The 19,249-nt window shown below is 42.7% G+C and overlaps 2 protein-coding genes across 2 annotated transcripts in view; one reads left to right on the forward strand and one right to left on the reverse strand.

Annotated features, from left to right (window-relative positions):
• The window catches only part of LOC134868445 (ras-specific guanine nucleotide-releasing factor RalGPS1-like), a 44,651-nt gene that overhangs the window by 20,460 nt on the left and 4,942 nt on the right, over positions 1-19,249 (reverse strand). The window contains exons 4-8 of the mRNA XM_063889583.1: positions 19,085-19,135; positions 18,385-18,468; positions 17,637-17,726; positions 16,275-16,367; positions 15,818-15,944 (exon numbers count right to left, since the gene is read on the reverse strand). Of these exons, the coding sequence (XP_063745653.1) occupies positions 15,818-15,944; positions 16,275-16,367; positions 17,637-17,726; positions 18,385-18,468; positions 19,085-19,135 (445 nt within the window). The remainder of the gene's footprint in view (positions 1-15,817; positions 15,945-16,274; positions 16,368-17,636; positions 17,727-18,384; positions 18,469-19,084; positions 19,136-19,249) is intronic.
• On the forward strand, positions 1,175-13,996 carry LOC134868446 (angiopoietin-related protein 2-like). The gene is given in 6 exon segments (XM_063889584.1): positions 1,175-1,468; positions 6,512-7,443; positions 9,007-9,200; positions 11,580-11,718; positions 11,721-11,849; positions 13,240-13,996. Coding segments are annotated over 5 exon segments (1,560 nt in total). The 5' UTR covers positions 1,175-1,468; positions 6,512-6,545; the 3' UTR covers positions 13,440-13,996.

Raw genomic sequence — 19,249 nt, forward strand, 5'->3', positions numbered from 1 at the left:
TGTGTGTGTGTGTTTACCTGTGTGTGTGTGTGTGTGTGTGTGTGTGTGTACGAGCGTCTGAGTGTGTGTGTTGTATGGTTGTGTCTGTGTGTGTGTTTGTGTGTGTGTGTGTGTTTACCTGTGTGTGTGTGTGTGTGTGTGTGTGTGTGTTTACCTGTGTGTGTGTGTGTTGTGTGTGTGTGTGTGTGTACGAGCGCCTGAGTGTGTGTGTTGCATGGTTGTGTGCGTGACAGTGTGTTTGTGAGTCAGTTAGCCTCTGTGTGAGTTTTTGTATAGCTTATATACCTGTCAGTGTGTTTGTTGGTATACTGTAGGTGTGTGTGCGTAGTTATATGCGTTTGCACATGAGTGTTGCTTTGCTCGTGTGAGTGTGTGTGTGTCTGACAGTGTGCATCTCTTTGTGTCGATGTATGTGTCAGGGTGTATGTATGTGTGTGTGTGTACCCATCAGTGTATATGTGTGTGTGTGTAGATTTTTTGCCCGGCGACCCTGTTGGTACTGTGCAGCACTCAATTACAAACGTTGCAGGTGTGTAGCTGAGTGAGAACAAAGTGAAATGAAGTGTAAAGAGAGGTGTGGTCCAAGCAGCGGGGGCGAGGGATCACACACACACACACACACACACACACACACACACACACACACACACAAGCAATTGTAAAAGGATGGAAAGATTGGATTGCTGGAAAACTGCGAGGCTTCGAGGACATCAAAGCATGACGGGGATAAACACAATACCCTGTTCTGTTTTAAAGGAGCAAACATAGATGTTGACAGCTGGTCTCCTAGCAACACCAGAAAGGCCCGTTTCTTTTTCACAGACAAAAACATTCTTTATTTATTTATATGATTTAATCCAGAGGGAAAATCAGGCACAATTAGATCAAAATCGACATGCTCCAAAACCCTGACCTAACTGCAACACACACACCACAGACCGAGGAGTCATGGGCTTGCCGGGAAAGAAGTGGAAAAAAGTACGACTGAGAGACGCGGGGGGGGGGGGCTGCAGGGGACAAGGGTTTAATGTGGGGGGGCTTCTCAGTCTCCAAGCGGGAGGAGAAAAGGGGCGTGGCCGTGGCTCCCTGCTGAATAACTCATGGCAGGATGACAGAGGGAGGTCCAGTCTCTCTCTCTCTCTCTCTCTCTTTTTTTTAAAAGTGAGTAAACAGGCGTGAGCTCTGATGACTCATCACATGACCACAGTGCCGATGAATGAAGTCGCAGCGGGAAAAAGCTCTGGCTGCTCGTTGATTGGACACTTGGGCTCCTGTGTACAGAGACATCAGGGCTTAACATTTTCCATGTGAAGATAGGGATACTGACAGCAGGCCAAGGGGAATAATGGGAAAAAGTTCCACTGACTGAACAACCGGAGAAACGCAGAGGACATGAGGAATGACTGACTGCTGAGGAATTGGGAGTTACAGAAAGGCAGGGGGTTGAAGGAAACAGAGACAAGTGCAGGTGAGTGGAGAAGTTATCCTTAAGAGTATCACAGCTTGTTTTTATCTTCTCTTAATCCATCTTTAAATGCATGTATTGTGTTTAAACCAGGAGTCTTATTGCTCGGAAACATTCGAGATGTCTTGCATGTCATGAAGACTGCCTGACAGATTTCAAATTGCTCTAAAGTTCTGCCTGAGGAGCGATGTAGGAAGATAAACGTACAGTCACCTCCTCTCATCAATGACTCTTTGAGCTTTGTCACCGTTCGAGTGTAGATCAGTAACTTGGAACCATTGTAATGAGCCATTCGATTGTGCATGTGTGTCGTCTTGGGTGTACAGGAGACAAACAAAACATGAACCTACATGTCTGGAAATGCTCCATAGCTCGACTTGAGGTCAAAATCTCCACAGGGAACCTTTAATATTCCTTTAGGTGGACTTTAATCAACACATACTCCAAAGCTTCTAGTCTAGTTGCAGCTCTTAGATTCCTCTTAGAGTCTAGAATCGGAGAGTTCCCCAAAGTGTTATGATAGAAATGTATAACACGGGTCCCCAGCTTATAGAAACGTCATTAGCATAACTTGCGTTCATTAGCATTACAGCCTATATGGACAATAGTTATAAAATGGCTTGGACAACTTGGGAGTGTTTTAGGGGAGTAATTGAGGATGCTGGATCCATTTCTGACATTTTCAGTATCAGAAATTGCAGTTTTTAATCATAAAATGCCAATATTTGTACTGATTTTGATGCATTTTTGGCTCAAAATTGCTCAAATCGTCACACAAGCTTTAATGCTTTTCATTTTTAATTAATGCATGTTATGCTAAATGCCCAACATATGCAAGTTAGCATCCAGCAGCTTCTATGTGCTAACCCGTACTATACATTTCTAACATAAAACTTTGGAGTACTCAACATTTCTGGGTTTTCCGGGACTATTCTGGGATATATAATACACGGTAAAGTGATGTGCAGACTGACAGAGTATCAGATCGTAATTAATGTAAAAGTATCAGATATTTTACTTTTTGCATAATCACTTTTCAATTACACACCAATATAGAAGTAAAGCACATTTGACCACAAGTGCTGCACGCCTCAACTTCAGTTAATGCGTTACCCCACCTAACCCCCACCTTCTTCTTCTTGTTTTAACCTCTGCTTTGTTTTTAACCCAAGTATGAATTAATAAATGATCTGTCTGCATAGTTTTGATAGGGCAATATGTAAAGCGTCTTTGAGTTCCATAAAAAGCGCTATGTAAATGTGATTTATACCAGTCATCATATCAAGGTTTACACTAAAACCCTACGCTCGTAATCAAAATCCCTCTTGCTTGTACGCTGTGTAAACTCAGGATTGTGTTGATCTGTGTAAATATCAACTTTCTTTACATTTAGACGACAGATTTAATGTAAAAATATCCTACTTCTGGTTTTTGAGAGCTGTAATCGGCCCTTCATAGTGTCTATTTGACAGATAGTCTTCAGATATACATCTTCCACTGTTAATATGAATATATATTACTATTGAGTTCTGTTTTATTTTATATTCTGAGATGTTTAAGACATTAATATAAATTCATCTTCACATAATGCCTTATTTACATGCTGCTGTGACGAAAAGAAATCCCAAATTATAATCAGTGGAGTCTTATCTTAAATCGTGCACATATGCAAAGACTAACACTGAGCCATGTCAGAAACACTGATGGTGTGTACGGGTGTGACGGATCAAAGAGTGAAGCGTTTCAGCTACATGAAGCATCACGTTGAGGCAGAACAGTCAGAGGCTCATGAAGCGACGCCTCCGGAGACCGATGATGAACTGCCATAATCTCAGCAGCTACTCCTTTAAGTCGGCCAAAGCAAATGTGCAGAGTGAGGATAGCCTGGTGTGTCCCCCCCTCCCCCCCCTGTGGTTTAAAGAGCCTGAGCGTCCAGACGCATAGACGAGCTGGAAGCACCGGCAACTGTTCCTGCAGGGTGTGTGTGTGTGTGTGTGTGTGTGAGAGTGAGAGTGAGTGCCAGAATAAGACACAGGGGCAAAGACAGGGAGGGATAAAGCATGCGTGACAAACTCATTTATCACTGTTGTTGCTGCTGATTGACTGTGAGGTCGTACTCAGAGCTCAGTTTGTCCTGACACCTTTTACAAGTCAAACTGACAGATGGTGATCGGGGTCTGGACGCTCTTTATGGGCCGGCTGCTGCAGCTCCCACTGACCTCAGATCCAACAGATGCCCTGGCACACTGCGGACCTGGAGAGACCTCACTATCATCCAGAGGTTAAGGAGTACTCAGATCTGGTGCACGAGTAAAAGTAGAAGTACTCAGATCTTGTACTTGAGTAAAAGTAGAAGTACTCAGATCTTCTACTTGAGTAAAAGTAGAAGTACTCAGATCTTGTACTTGAGTAAAGTAGAAGTACTCAGATCTTGTACTTGAGTAAAAGTATTAGTACTCAGATCTTCTACTTGAGTAAAAGTAGAAGTACTCAGATCTTGTACTTTAGTAAAAGTAGAAGTACTCAGATCTTGTACTTTAGTAAAAATAGAAGTACTCAGATCTTGTTCTTGAGTAAAGTAGAAGTACTCAGATCTTGTACTTGAGTAAAGTAGAAGTACTCAGGTCTTGTACTTGAGTAAAAGTAGAAGTACTCAGATCTTGTACTTGAGTAAAGTAGAAGTACTCAGATCTTGTACTTGAGTAAAGTAGAAGTACTCAGGTCTTGTACTTGAGTAAAGTACAAGTACCAGAGTGTAGGAATACTCTGTCACAGTGAAAGTATTCTAAATGTTCCTCCAGTGAAAGTAGAAAGTACTCTCCTCTAAATGTACTTAAAGTAGCGACAGTAAAAGTAGTCATTGTCTGATTGGTCCATTTCAGAATAATATCTCTGATATGTTTTATAATGATTGATCATTAAAGTGTTCTCAGAGCTGGTAAAGGTGCAGCTAGTTTGAATGGCTTTGTATACTGCAGGGTAGCTGCTGGATTTACTGCAGGTGAACTACAGTCTGATTTAAGGGAGATTATATTTACCATCATTCATCCTAATCTGCCTAGCAACTAAAGGGATTAAATACATGGAGTGGAGTAAAAGTACACCGTAGTATAAAATGTAAATACTCAAGTAAAGTACAAGTACCTTAAGATTGAACTTAAGTCGATTGTGTTACTTTACACCTCTGCTATCATCCCTACATGGATTTAAAATCCAGCCTTTAGCAGTATAAACACACTTTTAACGCTGGATCTGAAGTGTCATGTGCGGTTTCTCAGGGCCCGGTGGATGTCTTGATGTCATGTTCCGTACAAAGCAAGACATGAAAGAAAGCGTGACACGACGCAGAACCTCTCATCGCCTGAGCTGTTGCAGATGTGTCGTTTCACACATAAATGCTCGAATCCAAACTTGGCTTGAGCACTTGTGACATCGTGTTGGGATGATACGTCGGAGCTGCGCTATGCAGACTTTGGATGTGCGGTCAAGTTGTTTATCGGGTAATTGGCTTCATGGACTTGTAGGAAATTCAGTTGGAAGAACCTGGGGTGAGGAGTTGGACGGTGTAATGTAACTGTTGATTAAAGTGGACGTCACTTATTACAAATAAATACATTTCCGTATGTTCACACTCAGAAAATCGAGAAACATTTCACTTGTTGGACGCCTTTATCCAAAGCGACATACACTCAATGCTGGGGCAATCCCCACTCTCCCACTGCGCCACAGCCTCCCTTACATCCTTCAGAGCTGATTTATTCCCGTGCATGGATTGAATTCAGTTACAAAGCAGCCTCACTACAATCTAGGCTCACTTCAGAAGACTGACCCTCAAAACCAGGGGTGTCCAAACTATGGCCCGGGGTCAAGCTGAGGAACTGTTGTCCATTTCTAATCGGCCCTCAGCAAATTCTGAAAGCATAATGGGATATGTCCCAGACATGAAACTTATTGTACTTCTTGAATACATACACAAACAAATATTACACAGATGTCATTTGTTTTCAAGTTATTTTTTGGGGGCTTTTTGCCTTTAATCAGATAGGAGAGTGACAGGAAAATGGGAGAGAGAGTCGGGGTGGGATCCGGAAAGGACCACGGGTCGGGAATCGAACCCGGGTCGCCGGCGTACGGTGCAGATGGCCATAAGCCCCATTTTTTAAATCAATTCAGTCAATCAAATGTTCTAACCAATCTTAGTTGATAAAAAAAAAGCCCAATAACTTATTTGCATAGCAAGCCTGAAATATAGCCTTCCCTTTTCCCTTATCATAAGCAAACTGAGGCGTCTGTTTGAAGGAATGAGCTGCCACCACTTCATATAAATGAAACCCTACGGACAGCTGTGATGTAGGCTTTTGTTTTGTTTATCAAGAATAATTTAGCTGTATTTGCTAACTTAACTAATGAGGCAACTTACCTCTCCTCTAGTGAGGGGCCCAGACCTTTGTATGTTTTTCTGTGTGGCCCTCAGTGAAAAAAGTTTGGACACTCTATCCGTTTGAATCTTAGCCTCTGAGACACTCATTGGATATGAAATACATGGGATTTAAGGTTTTTCAAAAGGTGTTCCTATTGGTCAAATGGTGAATCTGCAGTGGCATTAATAGTTTTTACTGTATGCAAAACATTTCCTATTTTGCAAAATGTCTGATCCAACTATTTGACAATACAGGAGCATGCATAATTTGCGATGCTTTCTTTCTCAATGATGTGAAATCATTCAGCTCTGAAGTGTATGCCAATCTTCATGAGTTTCCAAGCATCCTAAAAAGGACTGGAAAATGTGCTGCGAAACTAATGATTGCAGCATTATCGACTTAAAATAGTGACAATTAGTGAAGCAAATTGTGTGATATTAACCAAGTGACTGTATGGAAACAATAAAGTTATTCCAGGGCCGATACTGATACGATCATTATAAGCCAATCACGGCTCTGATATTGTAATCATGCCCAATATAACAGTCGATTTTCCCATGAACTGAATGTTTTTCTTTAGCTAATCCAGTGGGAGATGACATTTACTCTTCCCACTCTGTTCCAGAAATCATCTTGGCTCGGTGCAGCAGGACTGTGCTATGATTCTCCCTGTGGGGGTTTTGCTGGGGCTCCTGTTGCTCTCCGGACCCAAGTCCTCTCTCCAGGGAGGCACTCAGGAAATGGAGAGCAGCGATGAGATCCTGGAGAGAGAGTTTATCCACGCTCAAAAGCGGCAGAAACGTGCCGTCTTTGACCACAGCCTTTCCCAAACGGACAAATGTTCCTACACTTTTATCGTCCCCCAGCAGAAAAGCACCGGGGCCATCTGTGTGAACTCCAAGGAGCCCGAGGCTTTGCTGGAGAACCGGGTCAATAAGCAGGAGCTGGAGCTGCTCAACTCTGAGCTTCAGAAGCACCGACGACAGATCGAAGCTCTGCAGCAGCTGGTGCAGGTGGACGGTGGGGTGGTGAATGAAGTCAAACTCCTGCGCAAGGAGAGCCGCAACATGAACTCCAGAGTGACGCAGCTCTACATGCAGCTGCTGCACGAGATTATCCGCAAACGAGACAACGCCCTGGAGGCATCGCAGCTGGAGACCCGGGTGCTCAACCACACCAACCAGATGGGACAGCTCACCATGCGCTACAGCGACCTGGAGCACAAGTACCAGCACCTGTCGGCCCTCGCCAACAACCAGAGCGCTCTCCTGCTGCAGCTGGAGAAGCACTGCAAGCGTGGGGGACACTCGTACGGTGTGGTGCAGGACCGGATCCGCCCGGTCTACCCACAGCCTCCTGTGGTCCCGCAGCCCCCTCTGCACATGCCTGAGCTCTCTGCTGGAGGATACAGACCCTACCACCCACAGACCACCTACACCCGCCATACCATCAACCGCATGACTAACGAGATTCAGAGTGACCAGAACACCAAAGCGATACCGCCGCCACTACCCACAATGCCAAGTGCTGCCTACAGCTTTACAAGTGAGCCCGCTGGTAAGTAGATCACACAAATAAAGCTCATCACAAATCACAAAATTAAAACAAAATACGAGAAGTTCACTTCAGGTCAAACGTTAGAATTTTTTGCACAACAAAATATAACAATTCCAGGGAAAAAAGGAGGTTAAAGGTATAAGTAAAAGAAAATACAATCAAATAAATAATGATCCCTTTCAGAAAAATAAAAGACAAAATGTATAAATAAAATAAATTAAAATCTATAAATGAAATAAATAAAACAACAATACAAATAATGAAATTAATGATAGGAATAACACAAATATTAAAAAGACCAGAGTTGTCACGAACAAAAATATATAAAATAAATATAAATAACCTGATCTACAGACACTCAATCTAAGCCCCATCTCTAAATGACAACGTGTCCTTGAGAAAATTCTTAATTCAAAGGCTCTTCCAACAATGAAACATAAATACATATAAAAACAGCAATAAACAAATAAAACCCAATAAAATAGTGCAAGAAACCGAATAAGAGAATGCTGCAAGACTAATGTGCAAGTAATGCAGAAGAAGTCAACTATAAACTAAAATATAATCAAATGAGCTCGAAATAAGAGCGTGAAATTGAACGCTGTACAGTGAAATACAATTCTGCTTATTGAAATGAAAGATAAATATGTGAGAAGATATAAAACCCCAGATTGAACTCCAATAATGTGCATGTGATTGTTGCTGATAAGCAGCTGTGTGGTAGCCTCTGTCCCCAGTATATGAGTGTGTGTGTGTGTTGTAAAACAGTTTGATTGGTTTCTAAGGCTATAAAATGAGCCGTATAAACGCCGTCCACTTATCATTTTCCTGCAGTGATAAAGCTCCATGACAACATGCTTACAGAAAATTACAGATGCCTTTCTGACGGAAGACTGCAGCTGCAAGTGATTTACAAGATCCCATAATGATGCTAATGACACAACCCACTTGGAGTCTGAGCACACCAAAAACAATTTCCATCTTCTTTGACACGTTTTTAAAAAGATCTGCACTGGAAAAGTCTGTTTTATGTCTGGCACTGTCCCGAAAGTTTTGGTAGCAGATTTAATGCAATCATCACATCTGACTTCAGTCCCTCAGCAGGACTCGCAGGATGGGCTTTATTGACAAGTTACTCGTGTTTTTGGATTGTCCCTCTCTGTTTAAAGGAGACAATATTCACCTCAGAAGCCAAAGAGTGTTGGCTTACTGCAGCATACGGTACAGCCCCATGAAACCAGTAACCACTGTTCATAACGAAATGAGGTTTAATACGAGTATCGTACCAAGCAACACAGTGCAGTATTGATCCCAGTGTGGTTCACTGGTGCCAGCATCACAGACACTGGAAAGAAATGGTAACATTTGGCATCAATAACACATGGTCAGCAGTGACGTTAATTTTCCAGTTGCACGAACATGTTCTATTTCATTTAGCCGTGTCTCTTCTCTCACAGGTTGTTTGAATTATAATAATGATGACAATAGCATGCTAGTCAAATGAATTCCAGTCCAGTACATCAACATGCAGGATATTTAGTCAGCGTATTGTCTGTCCAGCAGGTCCCTTCAAAGACTGCCTAGAAGCGCTGAACAGCGGGTACACAAACAGCGGCATGTACCTCCTGAAACCAGACAAGACCAATCGACTGATGCAGGTTTCATGCGACCAGAGACGGGACCCTGGTGGCTGGACGATCATTCAGAGGCGTCAGGACGGCTCTGTGAACTTCTTTAGAAACTGGGAGACGTACAAGGTACAACAATCATCTTAGGACCAAAGGTTCTGCACAAGACTAAGAGCCTACAGCCATGCTAGCAGCCATGTGAGGCTGCATGTGAAGACGCATGTGAGGATGCATGTGAGGATGCATGTGAGGATGCGTGTGAGGATGCGTGTGAGGATGCGTGTGAGGATGCATGTGAGGATGCATGTGAGGATGCATGTGAGGATGCGTGTGAGGATGCGTGTGAGGATGCGTGTGAGGATGCGTGTGAGGATGCGTGTGAGGCTGCATTGTGAGGATGCATGTGAGGATGCGTGTGAGGATGCGTGTGAGGATGCATGTGAGGATGCATGTGAGGATGCGTGTGAGGCTGCATTGTGAGGATGCATGTGAGGATGCGTGTGAGGATGCGTGTGAGGCTGCATGTGAGGCTACGTGTAAGGATGCATGTGAGGTGCATGTGAGGATGCGTGTGAGGATGCATGTGAGGCTATGTGTAAGGATGCATGTGAGGATGCGTGTGAGGCTACGTGTAAGGATGCATGTGAGGATGCATGTGAGGATACATGTGAGGATGTGTGTGAGGATGTGTGTGAGGATGCATGTGAGGCTGCATGTGAGGATGCATGTGAGGATGCGTGTGAGGCTACGTGTAAGGCTGCATGTGAGGATGCATGTGAGGATGCATGTGAGGCTGCATGTGAGGATGCGTGTGAGGATACATGTGAGGCTACGTGTAAGGATTCATGTGAGGCTGCATGTGAGGCTAGGTGTGAGGATGCGTGTGAGGATGCATGTGAGGCTACGTCTGAGGATGCATGTGAGGATGCATCTGAGGATGCATGTGAGGATGCATCTGAGGCTATGTGTGAGGATGCGTGTGAGGATGCATGTGAGGCTACGTGTGAGGATGCGTGTGAGGATGCATGTGAGGCTATGTGTGAGAGGATGCATGTGAGGATGCGTGTGAGGCTACGTGTGAGGATGCATGTGAGGATGCATCTGAGGCTATGTGTGAGGATGCGTGTGAGGATGCATGTGAGGCTACGTGTGAGGATGCATGTGAGGCTATGTGTGAGGCTACGTGTGAGGATGCATGTGAGTATGCATGTGAGTATGCATGTGAGGATGCATGTGAGGATGCATGTGAGGATGCGTGTGAGGCTACGTGTGAGGCTACGTGTGAGGATGCATGTGAGGATGGGTGCTGGCTACGTGGTTGAGCTAATGTCAGCGTGCTAACTTGCACATAAAGACAATACTAACATCCAGATGTGCAGTGTTCACCATCTTAGTGTAGCGTGTTAGCATGCTTAATGGCTAATTAGCTCAAAACCGTATTAGAATAGCTTGGGTTGATGGTAATGACGTTGAATTCCAAAGGTTATAAACCAATGTATTTGACCAAAGTAAATAAAAAGTTGACCTCATGCTTGGGCTTGATGAAACGTAATGGGATTCCCAAAGTCTTACAATTCAGGGCAACATTGAGTGTCTGAATTCTTCCAAAAGTTGATATAAATTCATTGGGTTTAACAGCCGAAACATCAGAGGATCACGATGATTCATCCCCTGAGAAACCAAACCCAAAACATGATTATCTGCACAAAGTAAAGTGCCCAATCCATCATGTGGTTTCTGAGATACTTCAGTGAAACGATGACATCATGGTATGGAAACAGTAGGGGGATCACCAACGTCAGTAGGATTTAAAACAATGAAAACCACTACAATTTATACAATCCATCAAAATGTCGTTCAATCCACACCTCAGTCTGGATCATTCCTTGTGGAAGATGTGAGTAATCCATACACAAACTCAACTAAATCAACTATACAAGCTGAAATGAATAAATCATGCTCTCATAATAGCAGACAAGGACACAACCTCGCTGTGTTTCCAAAGCAGCTCCTCTGAAACCCGCCATTACATAAATAGTGGTGAAACATTTAACTGACAAAGATCAACTTCGTCTGGTTGAAAATCCCAAAATGGACAATTTTCTCATCACTTTTCGAGCCAAAAACCCCAGAGGAGCACTTCCAAGATGTCCACCAACCCCCCCGCCATGAATGAGTCAACAAGGCTCTTTAGGCCAATTGCACGCTCACATTTGGCACGGACGACGAATCCCTCCTGATTGAACCCATGTGTGATGTAAGTGAAAGCAGTGATTCAGACACAGGGATACATCAACTCTCCCTCTTACATCATGACCAGGCTTTTAACGAACATGGACATCCAACATAAATTAATTAAAATAAGGGAACTGCTTCGGCATTTCCTATTAAATCATGTGTTAGTATCTGTACTTTTACTTGAGTGAAGGACGTGCGTAATTTGTTCCATCTCTGGTTAAAAATCGTTGGCTTACACAAAGCTAATTCAACGTGTGTCTCTTGTGACAGCAAGGGTTCGGAAACATCGATGGGGAGTACTGGTTGGGTCTGGAGAACATTTACTGGCTGACTGACCAGGCCACATACAAGCTGCTGGTGACGCTGGAGGATTGGAGCGGACGCAAGACCTTCGCCGAGTACGCCAGCTTCGCGTCGAGTCCGAGGCCGACTCCTATCGGCTGCGGGTGGGCCGGTACCAAGGCAACGCTGGAGACTCCCTCACCTGGCACAATGGCAAGCAGTTCACCACACTGGACAAGGACAATGACGCCTACACAGGTGAGGGGAAGGAAGTCCTGGAGGAGGAAATCATGTGCTTTTTCTTGACGAAGTTCCGATATCTGCTTGAATGCATCGCTCAGTCTCCAAAATATTTCGTGCCACATACTTTACGTACAGTATATGTCACACAATGGCAAGATGATGCACCTCTGCCCTTTATTATACCGCTCTTTTGAGGGTGTTAGCTGCCACCATAGGTCCTAGAATAGGTCTCCTGCAGAGGAAAATAGGGTATACTAAAATATAAGACGAACAAAAGTCTTCCTTTGCTCTTTCCTTTAAAGAAAGAAAGTACAGACAGAATGATCAGGAGAGATCTGCGTAAAATTCTATGCACAAAGAAGCTTAGTGACCTCTTCATATTCTTCCAAAAGTTAAAAGATGTACACAATGTTCCTCTGGTAGACCATGCATTGGACAATTCCTTTTCCACCTTTCTCTAAAACACTAAATCTGATAAAGTCTTACTTAAGGTAAAGGCGAGTAGGGCCAGTAAAAAATAAAGCACATGCTCTCCACCGTCAAATCCATTTTACAGCAAACATGTTTTAGTCCTTTAAAGAGAGAAAGTCCAGACAGAATGATTGTGAGGTAAACTCTATGCACAGAGAAGCTTCTTCATATTCTTGCAAAAGTGCATAAGATTGCTGTATTTTAAATTGAGGATGTACAAAATGTTAATCACTGGACTATTCCTTTCCACCTTTCTCTGAAACACTGAATCAAATCGTGTCTTACTTAAGGAGAAGGTGCTACAGGTGTAAGGGTTAACCCTGTAAGGCCCCCGGCTGTAATAGTACAACATCCTTTTAAGCTATCCTAAAAAGACTACATTGAAATATTCAAAAGGTCCTTTTGTTCAGCCTCACATTGCTGTTGGGTAGTAAACGTGTTTATAGGTCCCGCCGGCTGGCCATAAACTCAGACAACTTCCAAATCTCAAAACCAAGAAATATCTCTTTGTTTTATTGGATTTGGATTTGTCAGATTTGAGTAAATCCTTCCAATATTAGTTTTTGTGATATTACAATGTGTAGAACATGTGCATATTTAGTTATTGTGGAATACAACACGATTTTACAGGGTTTTAACTGTCAAGTAAAAAACAAGGCACATGCCTCACAACTGCGACAAATACACAAAGCCACGGTAAAAGTTTACACAGAAAACTTTGCAGGTGAGCGTTGCTGTAATGCTGTCCAGAATTTGTAGAGGCAATGACACCTTCCACATGGGAAAGAAGGACATTTCCAGATGCAGAGACGCCACATAAACCTGCAAACGAGATGGAGTTTGCGTGAGCTTTACTGTTGCATCCCAACCCTAACCTGTAGAAAACCAGATCCTAGATCATCTCTTGGTCTGATTTGCTTCCTTGTGTCTCCAGGTAACTGTGCCCACTACCAGAAAGGAGGATGGTGGTACAACGCCTGCGCTCACTCCAACATGAACGGCGTGTGGTACCGGGGGGGGCATTACCGCAGCCGCTACCAGGACGGGGTCTATTGGGCCGAGTTCAGAGGAGGGGCTTATTCTCTGAAGAAGGTGACCATGATGATACGACCCAATGCAAACAACGTCCACTAACACACACTTTCTTTAATTTGAGTTTGGGCTCTCTAAAAGCAGAAATTGCACACAGGAGGAACTCACACGTGGCTGGAGTATCTTGGCTTGAGTTTACAATAGGAATCAAAATAATGCATGTAATAGTAACAAAGGAATGTATATCCAGAGATCAAACTTGGTGAAACACTGGTATTACAGAGTACTATTGGTGGCCATTATGTTATGTATGTATAATATTTAGGGATCAACTCTACAGGAAATAGATCTGGTTATTTATTTTCCCCAAAAATGATGTCGATCATTTCCTTTCTTTCTTTATTTCATCTCATTTGGGTTCGAACAAATGTTAATAAAACAATGGATCTTCTGACCACTTAATGTCAAAGTGATCAGGTTCTAAATTACAAGGAAATACCAGGAGAGTTAAAAAGGTCGGATCACCACTGTGTCAGTGTGCAGATATAGTATGCATCAGGTATTCTGTGTGTGTGTGTGTGTGTATATATAGTGCTTCATTAAGATTATTTTTATAGTCTGTATGTTACCAATCTTGCAATAAAATATGCAAAACTCTGCTTGTGTTTCAGTGATTTAATCCCAGTTTCATTTCATACCTCATACCACCAGCATAAATCAATGAGGTACAAAACAAAAAGCGTAGTCTGCTTACACCAGTATTAAATGCTGGTTTTAGTTTTAGTATTTTTAGTTGTTATTCATGTTGTCGTTGCTTCCTTCTCTATTTTTCCATCAAGCCACTAGACGCCTTTAAACAGACATTTCTAACGCGGTTTTCCTTTCCTCTCTATACTTGTTTTTACTCTCATCGTTTCTCAATTGCTTGGCCTCAGATGGTGGTGATATTGCGCAATGGGTTTGCTCAAAATAAAATAAAAACGTTCTCACACAGACACCACAGAAAACAGGCCTTTACAATAGTCACAAACAAATCAAACAAAAGAGACGAAATTAAAATAAACAACTTAGGCGGTCCTTTCTCTCTATTTATAGGCTTTATATAACTTAGAAACTTAAACGGCTAACAAACTGTGCCTCGACAGCGTCTTTCCCACCATCTCTGTCACTTCAGAGGGTGGCACCGTGGGAATTGCAGTCCTTTGTACTGTTTGGACTACACTGGCACATGTCTCCCTTTGAAAATGTGTTATGAAACACAACAGGCGCGTCGTTAGACCAAGGCATTCGAGGCTATAGCCCCGGATCTCTTGGGAATAGCCCCAGATCTCTGTGCCTTTAAAAAATATAGGCCTACATATATATATAAAATATATACAATTATATGTAGTCCTAAGTGTTTCAAGGCACAGAGATCTGGGGCTATTCTGATGAAAATCGCCCCAGAGGTTTTTATGAGGTTCCAATGGAACACCACGGCCAGCAGCCACGATTGCAGCATTGTTACTGACTGACCTGGCTTTCCTTTTGGAGTCCGAATCATTTCTTGCAAATTCAACATCAGTGTTACTCGTCGTCAGTCAGGACAGGAGCAGGGATAGCTTGCTTGCACAGATTCAGCAGTCCTGCCGTGAATTGTGAATTCAACCTCTACGCGGTCACCTTGACACAGGTAGGCGCATCATGTGTTCCGCTGACTGTGGTAAATCAATCAGAATTGTGGTCGAGTGTGGTCTGGGTGTGAGGTCTCTGTTAAATGACTATTTTTTCCCCCTTAAAGCCCTACGTAGGCTTAATGCAGATAGACGTTGTATTGAAGCTAAGAAATGACATAGGGAACGTTCTAGGCCTAGGTCTAGTGAGGGAAAATTAGCTTTAGTTGTTATTAAAATATGACTATGAGGACCCCCACCATTGGCCTTCCTTTCGTTCTCAAACTACGTTGAAATTGCATCTTTAATAGCCCAATTTTCAAAATGTTGTGGGGGAAAAACCCCCGTGGAAATAAAGACTCTATCTGCTGGGCTAAAGCCCCGGATGTTTTGCACTCCTAGCGACGCCCCTGAAAGACAACATACAACAATGGAGACCCCGGACTGTGGAGCAACTGAAGTCGTACATCAAGCAAGAATGGGAAAGAAGTCCACCTTCAAAGCTTCAAGAATTAGGGTCCTCAGTTCCCAAACGCTTATTGAGTGTTGTTTAAAAGGAAAGGGGATGTAGCACAGAGAGAAACATGCCCCCGGCAAGCTTGTTTGGAATGTGTTGCAGGCATCAACTTCCAAGTGAGTGAATATTCATCAAAAAAAACATTACATAATCTTATCTTTTTTTTCCCCAATTTGGGATAAATAAAGTACATCTTATCCTACCTTAGTGTATTCAATTAAACATGGAATCAGAGCTTGGAGACCCAGCCTTCAGAGTGTTTAAACTCAGCCTGTGTTGTAATAATATGGCGGTAAAGATGGAGGACTTACCAAGGTACGGGATGCAGGGCACCATCTTCAGGGAGCGGATGTATTCCCTCATGCAGGTGTAGTTCTCCTCCTTGGATGTCAGATAGTTGAGCTTCTCAAATGTACCCTTGTCTTTCCGACTGATCAACTACAACAGAGGGGAAGACATAGGGATGTGTGATTACATTTCTCAGTCAGAGCTTGAGAGGGAACTATGGAAATACTGCATCGGGATTTCTTAATGAACTAAATGAGTCAAACTTTTTTAGGGAATTTCAGCTGCTTCCAGTCTGTCCCACAGTCTGATGCTAATAAAACAAATGCCATGCTACATATAAAGCAACATCAACACTCATACATAAAAATAAATGTTAAGACCCGTATAAAATGAAGCATATTGGCTTCACACACTGTTTTGAAAGAGGGGAATGCTGGCTCCGATTTTCTAACTCAACCAGTGCATGGTGGGAAGTCTTACCGCCCAGGTTTTGCTGAGTCTGAAGATGGGAGCACTCTGCAGAGCGGACACCACCGACACCAGAGAGTGGAGGTTGTTCAACTCCAACAGTTTCTGGGAACAAAGATGGATATTTTATGATCAACCTGCTCTTCATTAGAAAGTGTAACCAGTATCCAGTGAAAGAAAGTCTAATATTGAGGTGTGTAGTCATAAACCATTGGCTGCATCAGATCTGTGTGTGTTATACAAACTGGGTCACACTGAGCAGAGCCAGAAAGTGTGTGTGTGTGTGTAAGTTCATGTGGAGGACACACTGTAAAGGTACTGTTCAGAGGGATTCAACTGAGCATCATCGGCCTCGACTGTGAGAGTGATTCCTCTGAGAGAGCAGGACTGCAGTCCCGGGAGAATCTTATATAGCATAGTAGAGATTAAAAAAAGGAGTCTGGAACTTGTTCGTTATAAACAGATAGCACAGTCTTGGTTCCTCAGTCGGGATCCTGGAGATCGGGACTTCAAAATAAACCTCGAAGCATCAAACTCTCCCTCTCCAGTGCACTTTATCAGCATGTGAACACCCAGATTGCTAATCTATTTAAGATTCAAATGTTGGTGAGGAAATCCATGTTCATGTTCTGGCTGAAACAAGACCTCCCTCTCATCTCCGCCACATGCGAAATACAGGAGTACTCAAGGTTTACCAATGACCTACGAGAAGGAGAATCTTTAAAAAAGGCCCCTGGGTTAAAACGCTGCCCAAAGCCTAGGGACCTTTGATGCATCCATCCCTCTTTCATGTCAGTTAATCTCTCCACAAAGGCATACTAATAACAACTCTAAACCATAATTATATACCCACTCACTAACTACACCTGCTTGTACAGCTGGCCGGTCATTCAAAAAAACAGACAACCGTTTACCGGATGAACCTGACCTGCATGGGAGGAAGCATGCACATCCACTCCACACACACTTTGGAGCCTCATAGCTTAGAGGTGAAGGAGCTAACACTTCCTCTGATGCCTAAATGCACTACCTAAAACACTACCCAAAAGCATAAGGGTGACATTAGTACCTGTTGTGCACACTAACAGGAACTATGTGTGTGGATACATCATCTTCCTCTGTGCCCTAGAGCTCCATTGTTGTTAACACTCATAATAACTGATTCTCACTTATGCGTGATCCTGCATTTCCTCCTGTTGTGAAATCAGCAGATTTCTGAAGAAAATGCTCAGAATAAAACTGAAACCATATATTTGTGAGGTGTCAGACAGTATTGAAAGACTCCATTCTTTTCTCAGATAGACATCAGTCCACTACATCTTAACCCAATATAGAAAGCAATGCCTTGAAAATTGTAAGTTACATTTGACTCACCTTTGCTATTTTGACGAAATGGCTCAGTATTTCTGCTCGGATTTTCAGCGTCTGTGCAGTTAGGATTTCTCTCACCAGCCAGAAGCTCACCTGTAAAACATACAGCATATAAAACATACAAATACACACACACGAGTCCAGGTGATACAGAACAGATCTGCACCTAAAGAGAGCTGTGGACCTATCTTGACACTCAATCCCATGTATGTCTCACGCTGGATTTAAGCAGCATGATCTCATTAATGGTACTGGTTATCAGAACTTTAAGAAATCCTTTAAACTATGGCAAACATGGAACATTTTCAAGCTTTTTATAGCTGTTAAAATCATTATTGGAAGCCAGAATGATCAAGCAGAACTCAGAGGTTTTTATAAAGACTAACGCTACATGATAACAGACTTTGTTACATAACCAGCGCCAAACATGGAGCTACTTTTATACATAAGTTCAGTTCTATATGACTCGGGCTGACTGAGCTAAAAAGCTGATTGAGCCCAACAGCAATAGCATATAATGATGAGCTTTTTTAGGATATGATCAGTCCACTTAACGCACTGTAGCCTATGGTTTCCATTTTCTCCTAAAATGTAGAAGTGAGTAGAGTAAATTGGCTCGCTGGTGCAGCTTTAATTTGCATATAAGACCATAATACGTTGTACTCAATCTTTCACAAATTAAAATGATTTCACTAAAAGCATGGAGGTGAACAAGAAGTTAAATATGTGCTTAAGAAATGCTGTAACGTACCTGGTTGAACCGGCGTGTGAAGGCCACAACGTTGGGAGCCATGCGGTGCTTTTCTTTCCCATTCCATCCGCAGCCAGCCAGCTCCTGACAACCAGAACATTTAGGAACACATTTAAGGAATCTGTGGCAAAATCTGCTCCGTTAAAACATTATAGTGATTACAGCTAGATTAGGTAAGCTAATTTAAATCAGAAAGATAGCATGTGTAGTTTATTTTTAAAGTTCATCATAGTCCACATAAAGTTACTGGAAAGGAAAGAAGAGGAAAGAGCTAACGTGCTAACAATGACAGTGAGGAAGAGCTAACATGCTAACAATGACAAGGAGGAAAGAGCTAACATGCTAACAATGACAAGGAGGAAAGAGCTAACATGCTAACAATGACAAGGAGGAAAGAGCTAACATGCTAACAATGACAATGAGTAAGAGCTAACATGCTAACAATGACAATGAGTAAGAGCTAACATGCTAACAATGACAATGAGTAAGAGCTAACATGCTAACAATGACCAAACAGATGGAACTAATAGATAGACAGGTCAAACTCTTAAGGGGACAGCACAGACCTTTAGGCCTGACCCTGATCTTCTCTGTGACACATAAACAGCTGATCACTCAGAACTCCTGCCTTTGCTAATGGGATATATATGACTCAGTGCACAGCAGTAACCAACCACTTCACAACACAGGTGATTCTCACCTCTGGATGTATGGCTTTGAAGACTGGAGCATCCATCAAGGTGATCTGGCTCTGGTAGAACAAGAAAGACACACATGTTATCCCTCAAAATGCAGATATTAAGAAACACTGAGAAATGATGATAATGGGAGAATACATACATAACTCCTTAGGATCAAAGATGAA

The sequence above is a fragment of the Eleginops maclovinus genome, chromosome 8, assembly GCF_036324505.1.
Source record: "Eleginops maclovinus isolate JMC-PN-2008 ecotype Puerto Natales chromosome 8, JC_Emac_rtc_rv5, whole genome shotgun sequence".
Lineage (NCBI taxonomy): Eukaryota > Metazoa > Chordata > Actinopteri > Perciformes > Eleginopidae > Eleginops > Eleginops maclovinus.